Source organism: Vipera ursinii (assembly GCF_947247035.1).
Source record: "Vipera ursinii genome assembly, chromosome: 5".
In the NCBI taxonomy this organism is placed as follows: Eukaryota; Metazoa; Chordata; class Lepidosauria; order Squamata; family Viperidae; genus Vipera; species Vipera ursinii.
The window spans coordinates 11,048,258-11,065,214 of NC_139518.1; the positions used below are offsets into that span (position 1 = coordinate 11,048,258).

Consider the following 16,957-nt stretch of genomic DNA (forward strand, 5'->3'; position numbering starts at 1 on the left):
TATATAGAACCGAATGGGGTTTATTCTGGAGTACAAACATAAAAAAGATACAGCAAATGGGGGGGGGGGGGAGAAAGGATTACAGCTAGTACAAGGGGTTACTGAATCAGAACGTGTATTTATTTAATTACACATGTAAGGCCGCCCAACTTTGTGACTATTCTGGGCAGCACACATTTTGATTTAAGTTAGGTATACATTACACATTTTAACTGCCCTGCAGGGATGCCTGCCGGAGATTCCAGCTGAAATGCTCAGAAATCAGGTCTTGCTTTAGGAGAATAATCAATCATAGACGTGCCTGGGGTTTCAAAGTGATGCCACGCTCCATCCCCCCGGTGGAACATCAATCTATTTGCTTCTGCTTCCAATGTCCTGTTAAAGAAAAGGAGAGGAAAGAGAAAAAAGAAACTGTGAAATAATATTTTTTAACATTAGCCACGTGATTATATTTCAGTGGCACAGAAAATGGACTGTGTTGGACAGGCAGACATGGAAAACTATGTGCTACTGGATACCTGTGTTCCTTTTACTAAGCTCCTTGCCCCAACCTGGTTGACTGCCAATCATATGGACTTCCAGAATTCCACAGGAAGCATGGCCATTGCTAAAAAAAAATCTAAGGCCTAAAGTCCCTGCCCCTTTAAAGCAACCCAACTGGGGGAAGCCAGACTAAATTATAGACTTAAGGTTTCCTACTGCTCCATATCTATCAGGAAGGGATAAACTCTATCCTGTGGTTGGCTTTCAGACAGTTTCCTCTCCAGTCTGAATAGAGATGCGGTTGCTTTAATGAGTTGGTGAATCAGGAAAGAAAAGAACAGGTAGTCTGCAGCTTACAAGCATTTAGTGGCCATTTTAAGTAACAACGATACTGAAAAAGTGACTTTATGACTTTTTTCCACACCGCCAAGTGATATAAAACTTGAGACTCTTGGCAACTGGCATGTATTGATGATGGTTACAGAATCCCAGAGTCCCGTGTTCATCTTTTGTGACCTTCTGGCAAGCAGAGTTAATGGGGAATCCAGATTCACTTAACAAACATGTTACTCACTTAATAACTGCAATGATTGACAACTATGGCAAGAAAGGTCAGAAAATGGGGCAAAACCTCACTTAACAACTATCTTACTTAGCCATAGAAACATTGGGCTCACTTGGCATAAACTGAGGACTCCCTGTACTGTAGGATGATAATATATGATGATATCCGTATTCTTTACACAGAAAGAAAGGAAGGGGAGAAAAGGGAATATCTGGATGATAGGAAAAGCAAAATATGATATAATACATGATGACAGCTATTGTTCCCTTTATCGTTTAATATTTGGTCCTCCCCATATGTATTGTCTTGAGCTTCTAGAGGGAAAGATGGGATGGAACTGCATTAAACAACTAAGTGGTAACGAAATAAACAAAACAGTGCTGAGCTTCCAGCTCCCACCTGAAACAATTGTTCAATATTTTTGTTAAGAAACGGGGGGGGGGGGAAAGCACAGGTACATTTCTAATTTATCCTACCTTAATTTCTTTTTTTCATATTCAATATGTAACCTAGCCATTTGCTTTTCATATTCCTTTTCAGGGGGATCGTGGATGTAGCGTGCAATCCACCGACTTATAGGATGCTGGAAGGAAAACCAAAGCGGGCATTACAAAATAATTATGATCACCACTGTTGCATTTTGCTCGCAGAAGCAAGCTACCGGCATCAACTGGTCGGACCAACGTCCAAAAACTTTGAAAAAACAGAAGTCTGCAATCTACCTTCCGTTAACTATAGTGCTTTTCACAGCCACCCCAATGTCAGGTTCCAATATTTCCTCTGACGTTTCTCATATGCCATAGGTCACCATGCAGAGGCGTTGCTAGGTTCTTGGTTTAAATGAAAGCAGGTTCTCTAGAAATTCATCCAGTTGCGAATACGATTCTTAATAACCTCATGCATACACATAATTATAATGTAATGCTTCCGATAGATGAGACCAATTAAAACAGAACTCCCAAGGCTCAGGTTTTCCTCTAAGAATGTGTTTATTGGTTACAAAGTATCGGCATGGTCAAAAGTGAAACCAAGACTACAGTTCCCTCCCAAAAGTTACAATATTACAAAGTTAAAACTTCCCACATGCAATCAACTATGTTGCCCAATACTTTGGCGGGCTTTCTAAACATAATGCTCAGCCCCCAGTCTAACGAACAGGAATGACCTTGGTTCCCACGGGACACAGAATTCTTTAGACTAGCATAAAAACCCCATCACCCTTCCCCCCCATTCTTGTGGCAACTGAAATCGAGCAGCCAGGTTCGTTGCAGCGTTGTCATATAACATTTCTTCATAATCATTATAGCAAATTGGAAAATAAAAACATGAAAACAATTACAAATTTGCCAAATCTATACTTCCAAGAGCTTTATTCTCCTAAGGCTGACTTACAAAATTCACATTTTTTTTCTTCAAGTTTTGTACTTACCTTATAATACTCCCAATGGTTTGGAATATAACCTTCTGGGATCTCAGCCAATTCAGCTTCACCTAAGCAGAGGCAAGGTCATTATGTTTAAGTTTGCAACAGACATGTAAAAAAGATACTGATGGAAGAACGTGAAGTCAACAAATGTTGCCAGTCACAATTTATTATCAGCCTAACGGGAGAATAAATCCTACATTTGTAATCCTATTGAATGCATATTTATTCACCGGTCAATGGTGAATAGTTTCCACAGCTATTTAAAAATAAAATATGTAACATGTCTTGTATTTTTACACATCAAAGATTATGCAATACTTTCTTTTGATGTTTCAATTCACATTTTGTACCATGCCAATCATGATCTTTGTGTTACCATTTTAATTCATATTTTTTAAAAAAATTATTCTAAAGACGGAGACAATTGAAAGCATTTCTAATAAATTAAAAAAGAACGATTGCAACAAAACATAAAGCCATCTAACGAGCTTAAAAACCATAAACTCCTTTAAAGCTATGATGCAGGGAAATACCAAAGAGCAGCACCAATTTAATACATTTGTGGATTATCAGATATATCTGAAGTTGGGGCTGGAAACAGAAGAATGACAAGATTATCCAAAGGAAAAGGGAACTTCGCAATCAGGAAATATCACAACAGGACATAATTAAGAAAGCAACTTTAGGCCGCAGCATAAAAAAGATGCAAACAAATAAAAAAAGCACTTTGAAGTTTTAGATTTAATTAAGCTAAACCTTATTATAATAAAGAGAGCCATAAAGGTGCAACATGATGTAGTCCATTATCAATTTCATAAACCACAAAAAAGCAGAAAAACAGGAAACATTTTCTCAGAGGCTTTTTAAAAAATTCTGGAGCTCAGCCCTCATCAAGCTGGTAATTAATTTGACTGAAATTTCTAAAAGTACAAGGGAATTGATTTAAAGTCCATATATCTGGAGGATACATAATGGAAATGAATGTGCTGATGGTTCTTCCCAAAGGTTCTTTTTCCAAAAGGCACACAGACTTCCTTGGTTTCCCCCGCCCGCCGCCTTTGGAAATATTTCACTATAAATCTTTTCATTCTCTACCAGTCAGGTAGAACTGAAGAAGCATCTTGGATGAGAGACGAAATGTTTTCAAAGGGAAAAAAAACCCCAAGAAAGTCCAGTCGCCTTTTTGGAAAAAGCACCTTTGGAACAACTATGATGTGGATGACAGAATCTCCATAAACATTTAGCTGATGGTTCTTGTCTTATCCAGGGAAAACAGAATTAATCCAACACCACTGAAACAGCATTCAGAAACGATAATAGTTATCTGCAATATTCAGCAGTACAAAACAGAACAAAAGATTCTAAGGTGCGGAAGTACTTACCAATAAAGATATTAACAAAGGCTACAATAAGTAGCACCGGAATTCCAGTTAACAGAGTATACCAATTCTGTTTTTTAAAAAAAGGAGGGGGGGACAGCAAAGTCAGTACAAAGCAAGCCCACAATTTTTTTCACTCTTTTATGTACCTAGCAGCTGAATTATTATTAGTATACTTTTCTCCCACTCTGACTTATATGCAAGAAAACTCCCTCAATTTTCAGGATCACTGAAAGATTAAATGCAATGAGATGTTAGGAACACTTAGAAAGTATGGTTCAGTATAGGAATCCAAATTCATTTCATTCATTTTATTTATGGCCCCAGAGCAAGAAAGGAGTCTAAATTAAAGTATCCCTGACAAATGGCTAATTTGTCTGCTCTTTAATACCTCCGGTAAGGAGAGTTTATCACTTCTCAGAATAATTAGATCCACTATCAAACCATTCTACATGAGAGGCTTTCTTAAAATACATACGGAATCTGCTTTTTAGGTGTGCATGATTTTGGGTGTCCAATAGAGGGGGAAAAAGACCTTTCTTTTGTGCGACATTTCAGGTATTTGAAGAAAGCTAAAATAACACCCCATAACACTCTTTCTAAAGATGCTGAGACTCTAGAAAGAGTGCAGAGTACACAGTAACAAAGATGGTTAGGGGAATGGAAACATGCAATGAATGCAATTGCAGGAACTGGGCATGTCTAGTCTAACAAAGGCTAATTAAAGACTAGCGGCGACATGATAGCACTCTTCCAATCTTTCAGGAGCTGCCAGAGAGGAAAACCTTTTCTCCAAAGCACCTGAGGGCAGGACAAGAAATAACGGAGAGAAACTTGTCAAAGAGAGATCCAAACTAGAACTAAGGAGAAATTGCTTGACAGTGAGAACAACCAGTGGAAAGGCTTACCTGGAGAAGTTGTGGGTTTTGGAGACTCAACAGCCATTTGTTTGAAATGGTATAAGGCAGGGGTCTTCAAATTTGGCCCTTTTATGACTTGTGGACTTCAACTCCCAGAATTCCTCAGCCAGCATGCCTGTTGAAGTCCACAAGTCATAAAAGGGCCAAGTTTGAAGACCCCCAGTATAGGGTCTTGAGCAGAGGGGTTGGACTAGAGGATCTCTATGGTCCTTTCAAGTCTGTTGTACTGCATTGTTACTGTTACTATTGTTACTGTTACCTCAGCCTTCTTAGAAAAACATTAACAACTCCTTCAACCTCTTTCCACAACATTTAATTTTTATTCCTCTGTCAATCCACTCAGCATCTGGGTCAGGTTTCCAAATCCTTCTTAAAGTATGGTGCCCAGTATTAAGATAGTACTGGATAAGAATGGAATAAAGTGACACTAGTCATTCCTATGATTTGAAGACTATACTTCTCTTCACGCCATCTGAAACTGTTTTTCTTTCTCTGCTCTTTTTTCCAGACCTTAATCCTAAACTTACCAGTAATCTCAGAAACCGGTTATCATAAAACCGTGTTGTTTTGATGAACAACATCTTTTTTGTCTCGCTGGCATGGCGCAGTGACACTGAAAAATTAAATTGGCATTTTAATACAAGTCAACAGTTATTTCTGCAATCTTTTCAGAACGCAAAAAAGTTCTGAAATTGTTGTCTTAATTTTTCAGGATGCCTATCACACACAGCTATTCTGCAATAGGGGAACCTATCCAATTCTGTTCCACATGAATGAGAAATTCTTGTAATTCTTTGTGTTTCACAAAGAAAGGTGCTTGGTTGGAATGCTCACATTAGGGTTACTAGATCTGGGGTGCCAACAATCATTAGGTAATAGCAAAGTTGTAAAGCTGACAGTATACAGGTAGTCCTCAACTTATGACCAAATTGAACCCCAAATATTTATTGATAAGCGACTCTCGTTAAGTGAGTTTTGCCCCATTCTATGATCTTTCTTGCCATAGTTGTTAAGTGAATCACTGCAGTTAAGTTAATAATATGGTTGTGAAGTGAATCTGACTTCCCTGCTGACTTTGCTTGTCAGAAGATCACAAAAAGTCATCATATGACCCTAGGACACTGCAACCATCATAAACATGAACCAGTTGCTAAGCATCTGATTTTAGATCACATTACTATGTGGATACTGCAAGTTCTAAGTGTGAAAAACGGTAATAAGTCACTTTTTTCAGTGCCTTGTAACTTTAAACAGTCATTAAGTGAACTGTTGTAAATCAAGGACTTCCTGTATTTTGTTGGCATCTAGATCTGTCTTTCTTTGGCCACCTTGAATGTCAGTTTTCTTTACTCATAACATACATTTAAAAAGAAACAGGGCCAGGAACATCAGCTCCTTATAATCTGAGCACAGCTTCGAAAGAAAGTGCATTTTGACGAGGACTCAGGAGCTCCGCCAACCTACCTCACAAGGCTGTTGTGAAGGAAAAATTAGGAGCTCCCGAAGGAAAAGCGGGTGGAAATCTAATAAATAAGCCGATGTTGGACTAGAAAACCAACGTTGGCTCAGGCTCTCACTTTCGTTTCTGAGACTGTGGCTAGTCCCACTCCCATGTTTTCAACCCTACTGCACCACAGGCAGAAACTCAACAGGTGAAGCTCCTGCAAGAGGAAGGGCACTCCCCCGCCACCTTCAGGGGCATCTCGACATCCTTCCCCGCTCTGTCCGCTTCCAAGGTCAATTGGAAGGGAAGTCGCCGAGCATCTCCTGCCACCCAAGCCCGTCCCTACCGATCACTCCGGAGCGACTGGCACTGGAGCCCAGCAAGGCAGTCCGCCCGAGCCACGCGGACAAGGTCAGCGGCTGCCGGACCCCGGTCCTGGCCGCCGTTCGCAGCAGGAGACTCATGGCCGCCATCTCTGGATGGGGCAAAGCCGCAAGCCGTGAAGCTCGCCGTCGTCCTTTGCCGCGACGCTCACTGCTGAAGTCGCGCCGCCGCCATCTTTGCACCGGGCGGCGGTGGGCGGTAAGAAAGTACCACCGAGAAGGGAACAGCTAGAGGGGCTTCATCGAATGCCGAGGAAGGGCCTTATGGGAAGACGGCGGAGGCGTCATGGCGCTGACGGGGGTTTGCCGACGGTTATCCACGGTGCTTCGGGTGACCGGCGCGAGTCGAGGCGGTGCGGCGGCTTCGGCCTCCAGGTGAGGGTCCTGTCGAGCGGGGAAAGAGCCAGGGTTGCAAATTGGCTTTGAGGCCTTGCTGGAGAAAGTGCTGTCCTTGCCAATGATGGCGAAGAGTGGAGCCTCTCTGGCCAGGAAATGCATTTTGGGAAAGATGCATATAATAGGATTGAAGCTTCTCTGGAAAACAGGCCTTGATAATGTAAACCTCGTGAAAGTACGAGCTTACTAGGGGGAAAAATTGGTAATGCCAGGGTCTGGTTCTTCTATTTAAAACCATTCAGGTTCCCTCAGTTCAGGGGTAGGCAACCTTGGCTCTTTTATGACTCGTGGACTTCAACTCCCAGAATTCCTGAGCCAGCCATGCTGGCTCAGGAATTCTGGGAGTTGAAGTCCACGAGTCATAAAAGAGCCAAGGTTGCCTACCCCTGCCTCAGTTAAATAAATATAGGTAGTCCTCGACTTAACAACCGTTTGTTTAGTGACCATTCAAACAGTGGCACTGAAAAAAGTGACTTATGACCGTTTTTTAGTCATACGAGTGTTGCGGCATCCCCGTGGTCACGTACCAAAATTCTGACATTTGAGAACGGACTCATATTTATGACAGTTGTAGTATCGTGTGACCACCTTTTGCAACTTTCTGACAACCAAAGGCAATGGGGAGTCCACTTTACACCGGGTTACTATCTTAAAAACTGCAGTGGTTCATTTAACAACTGGCAAGGAAGGTTTTGAAATGGTGCAAAACTCACTTAACAACTGCCTCACTTAGTGACAGAAATTTTGGGCTCAGATGTGTTTGTAAGTCAAGAACTACCTGTAAAACCTGAACAATTTAACTGAGAGAATAGTTTTTAGCCAAGTGACTGACAATAATGCCATTGGTGCTTCTGAAACTAGATAGTATTTTATCAAAAGAAATACTTTGAATGTACATGTTACCTAAGGGGGGGGGAAAACCCTTCTGGGACCAAATCTGACTTTTGTATATGCTTAAAATGTTGTTAAAACAATTCTGACGGTTTTTTCGTTCAGAGGTATCGTTGGTAATTGGCCAAAAAAGTTTACAGAAGTGAAGATTTGTCCCCGTTCTGTGTTGCTGCATACGTCAGTATCTCGAAATGGGTTGGAGGAATTTTTTGATGACCCCAAAAACTGGGGAAAGGAGGTTAAATCAGGTAAGATACCCTTGTAAATAAGACAACAACAATAAGAGATTCAGCAACAGTGCATGTTGAGCGTCAATTTGTAAAAATTGCTGCTCATAGAATCCATTTTTTTTCAAAAGTGGATATTTCATCCGTAAGTCTGATTGTCAGACCATCTATGCCTTTAAATAAAAATCAAAAAATGGATTACAGCTATTTGTATTGTATGTTTTGGATTTATTTATGCATAAGTAAAAATGTTCTATATTGCCCTAAATAATTTCATAGCCCTTTTCCTGATTTTAATATGCTTTACATTTTTTAAAGTTCTCCTGCACGCAAAATGTATGTTATAAATTATTTTTGTTGATTTGTTTTGAGTGGCTCTGGTGAAAGCTGCAATTACCAATGTTCAGTGGGTAGCTCCACCTGCCATATAGATAATATAGAATAGTTAAATAAAACAACAGAAAAACAGCAAACTGAAAAGAGTCCCCTATTTAGCAGAAGAAGCAATATAAAATATAAGTAGTATTGGACTCTAGATTTCAGAATATGCAGCTTTTAAAAGAAAACCTTCGAATAGCTACCAATATTTCCACTTAATCAGCACAGAGTAAAAATTAGTATAGTCTTAAGATCATGAGACTTTCAGGAAAATGTTCTTGTTCTACTTTGCTTTGTGGCTTCCACAGGAGATTCCTGGACTGTCGAACAACTTCGAGGCAAAAGCAACGAAGATTTGCATAAGCTTTGGTGAGTGTTTCTTTGTATGGCTTAAGAGGCCTGTCCTTTCCTTGTGACGAGTGATTTGAAGAACTGCTTACCCACTTCAAAAATACGTTTTAGATTTCATTTGCAACCACAAAGCCTTTTGCTCTTGTCGTGTCTCTAGATATTCAGAAAAACTAGAAGTTTGTAGCTCAGATTTTCTGAGGGAAGTGTCATTGGAGAGACTGTGTGGTATAGTACTTCAGAGGTTGGAGTAGGGCCAGGAAAATCCAGTTCGAGTCCATCCTTAGCTGCAAAAGGTGACCAGATGACTGAGTTGAACACTCCGTCAGCCCAACCAATGTCATGGGATTGCTATGGGGAAAAACTGAAGGAGAAAGAACTAAGGATGTTGGCTTCACCTCCTGAAGTCCTAGCACATTTTAAACGTAATAAATACGTCAATAAAAAATTATTCATTTGGCTGGAATTTTACACAGGTTTTAAGTCATAAATGGTAAGAGAAAAGGGCATGAGGTATAGGAGAAGGTTTCAGAATGGGCAATACAGGTAGTCCTCAACTTACAACCTTTCATTCAGTGACCGTTCGAAGTTACAGTGGCACTGGAAAAAAAAGTGACATGACCGTTTTTCATACTTGCAACTATTGCAGCTTCCCCATGATCGTGGGATCAAAATTTGGATACATGGCCACTGGCTCATATTTATGATGGTTGTAGTGTCCTGGAGCCATGTGATCGCCTTTTGCGACTTTCTGACAAGCAAACTCAATGGGGAAGCCAGATTCACTTTACAGCTGGGTTACTAGCTTAACAACTACAGCGATTCACTTAACAACTGTGGCAAGAAAGGTTGTAAAATGGGGCAAAACTCAACTATCTCACTTAGCCACAGAAACGTTGGGCTTAATTGTGGTTGTAAGTTGAGGACTCCTTACAATTTTTTTAAAGGTGAAAAACATGGGAAATGAAGTATAAATTGCAGAGGGTTTAAGTTGAAAAGGGACAAGGGTGAGGAAACCTAAATGCTGAAGTGCAAAAATATCTTAAGGAGCGCACATAAAGAGTAAAACGTGCCTAAAGGAAGAACGTTTAGAAAGGCAAAAACCCATAGGACAGGAATATAAATGGAATTAAATTATAATTTAATTTAATTTAATTATAATTTAATTAAAAATATAAATATAATTTAATTAATTATAATGGAATTAAATTAAATATAAATGGAATTAAAATAAATAAATAAATAAAATAAATATAAGGAAAATATAAAATAGTGGAGACATAGAAGAAATGAGAGATGAAAATAGGATGGAAGGGACATAAGTGGTGGATTGGAAGGAGGGAGAAGGCTAGAAGAAGGAGCTAATTTATTTATTTTTATTTTATTTTTATTTTAATTCCATTTATATCCCGCCCTTCTCCGAAGACTCAGGGCGGCTTACAAACTTAGCAGTAGCCTTCATTCTATGTATATGCCTGCTTATTAGGGCTTTCACACACACACCCCAAGCGGCATTATTACAAAGTCAGCTTAATTGCCCCCAACAATCTGGGTCCTTTTATTTTAATTCCATTTATATCCCGCCCTTCTCCGAAGACTCGGGGCGGCTTACAAGCTTAGCAGTAGCCTTCATTTTATGTATATGCCTGCTTATTAGGGCTTTCAAACACACCCCCAAGCGGCATTATTACAAAGTCAGCTTAATTGCCCCCAACAATCTGGGTCCTCATTTTACCTACCTCGGAAGGATGGAAGGCTGAGTCAACCTTGAGCCTGGTGGGATGCGAACCTGCACTAATTGCAGGCAGCTGGTGTTACTTAAGGAGGCATTAGCCCACTGCTCCACCAAGGCTCTCTATGCAGGCAGAGGGCTGGTAGATCTGAAAGTTAAACTAGTGGGGAAATTCTACCTGGTGTAGCTTCTTCTGTCATTGCATCTTTGAGCAACTCAGAGGGAGAACGATGTTCTGGAAGCAGCAGGTGATGATAGCTAGCAGAATTTCACATTCTGCAATGAATGTACAACAAAGTTCAGCTGCATCTAATAAGAATAATTTTCTTACATAACTAATATGATTACCGTTATATTGATATTTCAATTAGTATTGCTGTGATGCAGTACCATTTTATTTGCGTTTAATTAAAATATGTGATCAGTTGCAGCTCAGTATAAAAGCACTAAGATGAAACTTAGCTATTCTCAAACTTTCGGATCTTGTGTCTCAATCAAAAAAGAAAAAAATGGGTTCCCCAATGATAGAAACAAGAACAACATTTTTCCAAGAAGAATGTTTTTGTGTGTTTCAAGTATTCAAATATACAGTAGTATTACATTTAATCCTTTATAAGTTTTAACAGTTTAATCTATCCGAAATCGTATCTCCCATTTCTTATTGAGAATCATTATGCTGTCTAACAATGTAATTTAACTTGCTAATAAATTCTCTTTCTCAGGTATGTCCTGCTAAAAGAGCGAAATATGCTTTTAACATTAGAACAAGAAGCAAAACGGGTGGCAGAGCCAATGCCGAGCCCAGAAAGATTGGAAAAGGTAAAATAGAGTCGGGAATGTCAGTGGCAATTACATGTTCTGTGTTCAAGATCGAGAATAAATACACACGACTGTTTTATGTGATTTACTATAGGTATGAGATGAGCTCCAGGAAGCCATTAAATGTTCTTAATTCCAAGATGTCCTTCTGATCTGCTAATTTTGCCTTGTAGTTTGTCAGGTGTGCTGATTCTATGGAACTTGGCAGCCAGTGGAGAAGATATTTCTGGTTATCTGGTTCTCTAAAGAACCTGCAAGTCACACAGAAACTATATTAATTCCTGAGCTGCTCCTTGCTGAAAAACATCTGATCTAGGCACAGAGCTAGATTCAGAATAACAGACTAGAAGGGACTTTGGTGGTTTTCTAATCCACCTTCCCCGCCCCCCGCCCAGGCAGGAGACCCTATACCATTCCAGATAAATGGCTGTCCAATCTCTTAGAAACATTCAATGGTGGAGCACCCACAACTTCTGGAGGCAGGTTGTTCCACTGATTAACTGTTCTCACTCTCAGGAAATTTCTCCTTAGTTCCAGGTTGCTTCTCTCTATGATAAGTTTCCACATGTTGCTTCTTGTCCTGCCCTCAGGTGTTTGAGAGAAGAGGTTATCCCCCTCTTGTCTATGACAGCCCCTCAGATATTGGAAGAATGCTTTCGTGTCATTCCTAGTCCTCTTCATTAGACTGCACGTATCTAGATCCTGCAATTTAGTTAAACTAGACCAGGGGTAGGCAACCTCGGCTCTTTTATGACTCATGGACTGAGTCAGCTGACTCAGGAATTCTGGGAGTTGAAGTCCATGAGTCATAAAAGAGCCGAGGTTGCCTACCCCTGAACTAGACATATCAAGTTTTGCAATTCAAGTGATTGTGATAGAGAGGAAGGCTGCTTGACCCCCTGTCCAAAATGCTGTTTTTAATGACTCATTTAATTCTGATTTGTTTTAATGTAAATGTTATATTGGGAAAATAAATGAAGCAAGATTTCAGGAGAGAAAAATAAGCTTTCAGTACATGGGGGTGGGTGTAAAGTTAATGAATAGATCTGCAAATAAAAGTTCAATGATAAAAGAAACCAAATCTTTACTGAGTTTTGCTTTATGTACCCCTGTCTATATCACTGGGTGTTAACTTAGATAGGAATTCAAGTATTCTTTCATTTGTAAAGAGTAATTCTGGATGGTTTCTCTCATATTAAGGCAAAGCCATAGTTTACTGCAGTGTCTGAGTTCTACCTGTTGCACAGCCCACTTCTGATTTATATCCCTTAGGTAAAAAAGTCTATGGAAAGAATGGACCAGGTCATTCAGGAACGGGAAGACGCTTTGCGACTTTTGCAGACTGGCCAAGAGAAGGAATGGCCAGGCGAATGGAGACACGATTTCCTTGGGCGTATTATTTGGTAAACTGGCACATTAGATCTGTGGCGTATTCGGGAAATATCGAATGAATGCCACGTTTGATTTACTAATAATTTCCCAGGTTCAGTGAAAGACTTTTAAGAGAGAACCAAGCAGGAAAATGTGTTATCTGGTTGTGGTAAGCACTAAACAGCTAGGATACAGAAGTAGGAATTGCAACAAACTTGCATCCTGGAGCACTGTCCTCTTCACATTTGTAAGGGTAGCGGTCCCCAACCTTTTGGAACTGGGGACCAGTTCTGTGGAAAACAATTGTTCCATGAACGTAGAGGGGAGGGACGGGGGGGCGGTGCTTTCATGCACCAACTAGATCCCCGTGCACGCACATGTGAAGTTGCACTCACTTGCACAGAGCAGTTCCTAGTGGGCCACAGTCCGGTACTGATCTGCAGCCCGTGGGTCAGGGGCTCCTGTTCCAAGAAGGGTGTTTTTTGTTTTTTTCCCAATAACAAGCCGTCAATCCATTGTCACTTCACAGGGATATTTTGAGGCACAAATGTGGTAATGATCATGTATTTTCCGAACATGTTTTTGTACTTCTGACTATAAGCCTATGAATTCAAGCAGTTTCAAATAAAACCAGCATAGTACAGTGGCCGGCGAATTCTGGGAGTTGAAATCCATACATCTTAAAATGTTAGAGAAACACTAGAGGATGGTTTTCTTTGTGTTGACAGAAAGGGAGAACTTAAGAAGAAGAAAACATTGTTTGTAGGTATATTTCTCTGCAAACGGATGATCGCTTTTTTCTCTTAAAATACTTTCCCCATATCTGTTGTTGGTAGGTATACTTTCAGAGAATGGCCAATTCCCTGGTACATGAACGCAAGGCACAAGAGGAAACGATTCTATTTCCTGCCAAATGTCAAGCCTTTTATAAGGTAATAGTAGCATGCTTTACAATGTGAATGTTATTTTTTATTATTATCTTTACATTGGAGAGAAATAGCTTTTCCACTCCGCGGTAACCTCTGGTGGTCGGTTTCATCCCACAGACTTGGATATGAAAAAAGGCTACGCATGAAATACAAGGAGGATCAGATGAAGCGAAGGAGAGAGAAGCGTTTACAGGAAAATACTCTAGCCACACAGTCTCAGAGTTAACATGGAGCTGAAAGTGACTAGAAGACTAAAGGAATAACTAGAGGGCTGCAGTAAGTGAAAACATGATACAAATGCTTTGATTTTGGTCATTACTTACAAACGGACACTAAGGTGGGAAATATTGTGTAAGCTCAGAAAGCTCATTTTTTGAAATACCAAAATAAAACTTCTCTATACCTGTTGTGATTTTTGTTGTTGTTGTTGTTGTTGTTTATATCTGTGCCTCCAGTGCAAAATCTTTTGACTTCTGTTATAAATGCCATCTGCAACAAAAAGGACTGGGTATTGTCTGCAATTCTCTGACTAGACTTGGTGTGTCCCAACTATGGCAACTTAAGACTCATGGACTTCAATTCACAGAATTCCTGAACCAGCATGGCTGGCTGGGGAATTCTGGGAGTTGAAGTCCACAGGTCTTACTGTTGCCAAGGTGGAACATCTTTGGGATAGACCTTAAATAAAATAGAAATTGAAATTCTGAGAATCAGAATTAGACCAAAAATGCAATTGGACTAGGTTTTACTAAAGCCTGAAATATGACGACTCTGAATTAAGATGCCCGTTGCTTCTAAGCCAGAAAGATTAAAAATTTTGATTCATTTAAGTATATATAGTACTGATGCATCCTTTATTCTTCATTTTATTTTAGAATTTTTATTCACCCTTTATTATTTTTATAAATCACTCATGGCAGAAAGCATATCCGATACTCCTTCCCCCTCTTTATTTCCCCCCCACACACACACAAACACACACACAACCCTGTGAGGTAGGTTAGATTGAGAGAGGGGAGCCAGCAGTAAAAATATACATATGGTCAAAACTTGATTTGCCCACCTTTTTGAACAAGCCAGCCTGACCTGATGGGATGGGGTTGGGTTTTATAAATGGGTCTTAACTTTTAACCTGTACTAATTTATTACGGGCATCGCTGTTTAATTACTTTTTAATAATTTTTAATTTTTGTATCTTGTTTTTATTATGTATTGCCCTGTTCACCGCCCTGAGTCCTTCGGGAGAAGGGCGGTATACAAATTAAATTAATAAATAAATAAATGCTGCGGCCGTTTTCACTGGGCCGTTAAATGACCAATTATTAATTGCATTTGTAGTAAGCTATATTTTTTATATTCACACGACCCAACTTGCTAACAACCCCAATGCTTTGCAGTGAACATTGTAACAAATAATATAGAGCTGAAGCTAACATGACAAAGTTTAAGATGGTTGTGCCTAACCAGAAAAATGGTGTGAATGATTTCAAGCAGGTGTGTCAAATTGCTGGCCCGCGGGCCAGACGCGTCATCCGGAGGCCGCGCCCGCCCCATTGCCAGCAATGGCAAAGCCATCCTGATATGTTGTGTGACGTCACATGATGTCGCGAGTTTGACACGTCTGATTTAAAGTTATAAATAAATGACACCAAATAGATCTATTGCTATACCTTGGTAAAAAGTTAAAGAAGGGAAAATGGATGGTACCATTTTAGAGCAGGGCTTTTCAACCAGTGGTCGGGTACTACTTGTGGTACATTGGCACCTGGCAGGTGGTACACGACCATCCTAGGAAAGTGGTAGCGGGGGAGAGGAATTAGCTGAACCGGTGGCACCGCACAGCCTAAGCAAGAGACAGCTGGAGCTGCAGGGCTATCAGGGCTCAGCGAAAACGCCAGGATCAGCGCCAGGATCCAGCTGGAGCTCGGCGCTGATCCTGGCGCTTCTGCTGAGCCCAGAAACACTGATCAGCTGGAATGTTGCAGCATCTCCAGGGTCTTGTGATTTACATTCAGATGCTTGGCAACTGATTCATATTTATGACAGTCACAGTTGTCATGTGAAGTGACCCAAACCTGCTGCAACTACCCAGCAGGGCGGGGGGAAGATAAAAACCAAACACCCCCCACCCCACCCCCGCTGCCAATCCTCAACAGAAATGCTCACAATAATGAAAACTTTGGACAGGAGGAAGAGCGCCGCCAGGTGGGCAGGCAGGTGTCTTGCTCAGCTGTGGCTTGGGGGACACTTTTTTCAGTGCCATTGTAATTTTGAGCAGTCACTAAGCGAACTGTTGTAAGTCGAGGACTACCTGTACTTCATCACTTTTTTTTTTTGGTCATCAAGTTTTTGACACCTTGCTAGGCGACTGGTGGTACTCGGATGTTACCATATCCTAAAATGATACGATGAGTGAAAAGATTGAAAAGCCCTGTTTTAGAGTAAGCTAACACAAAGCATGTGGCTTTGTTCCAAGAAATCAATGGTGTTGGAAGCATAATAGAAGTTTGAGTTCAGTGTATCATCATAGGTTAAGCTGAATGCAGTGATAGTAGATACTTTAAATTTATCTGATAAGAGATGCATAAAGAATGAATAGTGCTAAATGAATATAAACTGAATAAGAAAGTAACCAATAGGAAAGAAGCACAGAGGCACATTCTTAAAAAAAATGATATATCACAAAACAAGAACATAAGGTGTGAGAAACTGCAAGACCGAAACGGTCTTGGATGGAATTCACCTAAGAGAGACTTTTAAAGACTGCATACATAATGATGTAAGGGTGTATTACAAAGTTTGATGAAAAATTGAGGCATTTTGTGAATGGTGTTGATGTAAACAAGTAATTTATTTAAATTTCTCACCTCAAGACTTCCAATTTTTTATTTCCAGAATGCTCCTTTCGGTATTCTGTACAATATTGTTAAAGGTACACCAGTATGGCTTAGCGTATTGTGCATTCCTGCTCAGTTGTTATTTAATAAGCCAAGATGTACCACTATTTATTTCGACTGACATGCTGGTACCAAGGTAAATTAGGTTTTATTCATGTTCACCTTGGTGACATTTGGAGATTTCTGGAATCCACTTTGACCCTCTAATTCAGCTGTTTCTCTAATGCATCTTTGAATAAATAAGCCAAGATCCAGAACACTGTTGATTCTTTTGAGCATTGGATCAATATCATTATCAAGATAATCACACTGGTGAAGATTCAACAGTATCATTTATATACCTTCTACGACTATGCAAAATGTAATAGA

At 40.1% G+C, this 16,957-nt stretch overlaps 3 protein-coding genes across 3 annotated transcripts in view; 2 read left to right on the forward strand and 1 right to left on the reverse strand.

Moving 5' to 3' along the window:
• Positions 1-6,810, reverse strand: NDUFB5 (NADH:ubiquinone oxidoreductase subunit B5). The gene is made up of 6 exons (XM_083364062.1): positions 6,564-6,810; positions 5,301-5,386; positions 3,857-3,923; positions 2,478-2,539; positions 1,525-1,631; positions 1-375 (listed from the first exon to the last, which is right to left on the reverse strand). Exons 1-6 carry the CDS (start codon positions 6,688-6,690, stop codon positions 255-257), a joined length of 570 nt encoding a protein of 189 aa, XP_083220188.1. The 5' UTR covers positions 6,691-6,810; the 3' UTR covers positions 1-254.
• Positions 6,811-6,849: 39 nt separating this feature from the next.
• Positions 6,850-14,103, forward strand: MRPL47 (mitochondrial ribosomal protein L47). The gene is made up of 7 exons (XM_083364052.1): positions 6,850-6,975; positions 7,993-8,135; positions 8,801-8,861; positions 11,295-11,391; positions 12,664-12,794; positions 13,599-13,694; positions 13,809-14,103. The coding sequence occupies exons 1-7, from the start codon at positions 6,887-6,889 to the stop codon at positions 13,915-13,917; spliced, it is 726 nt and encodes a 241-aa protein (XP_083220178.1). The 5' UTR covers positions 6,850-6,886; the 3' UTR covers positions 13,918-14,103.
• A 2,566-nt stretch (positions 14,104-16,669) lies between these two features.
• The window catches only part of NIFK (nucleolar protein interacting with the FHA domain of MKI67), a 37,750-nt gene continuing 37,462 nt past the window's right edge, over positions 16,670-16,957 (forward strand). Inside the window, exon 1 of the mRNA XM_083364025.1 lies at positions 16,670-16,724. Coding sequence (XP_083220151.1) covers positions 16,685-16,724 — 40 coding nt within the window. The 5' untranslated portion in view covers positions 16,670-16,684. The remainder of the gene's footprint in view (positions 16,725-16,957) is intronic.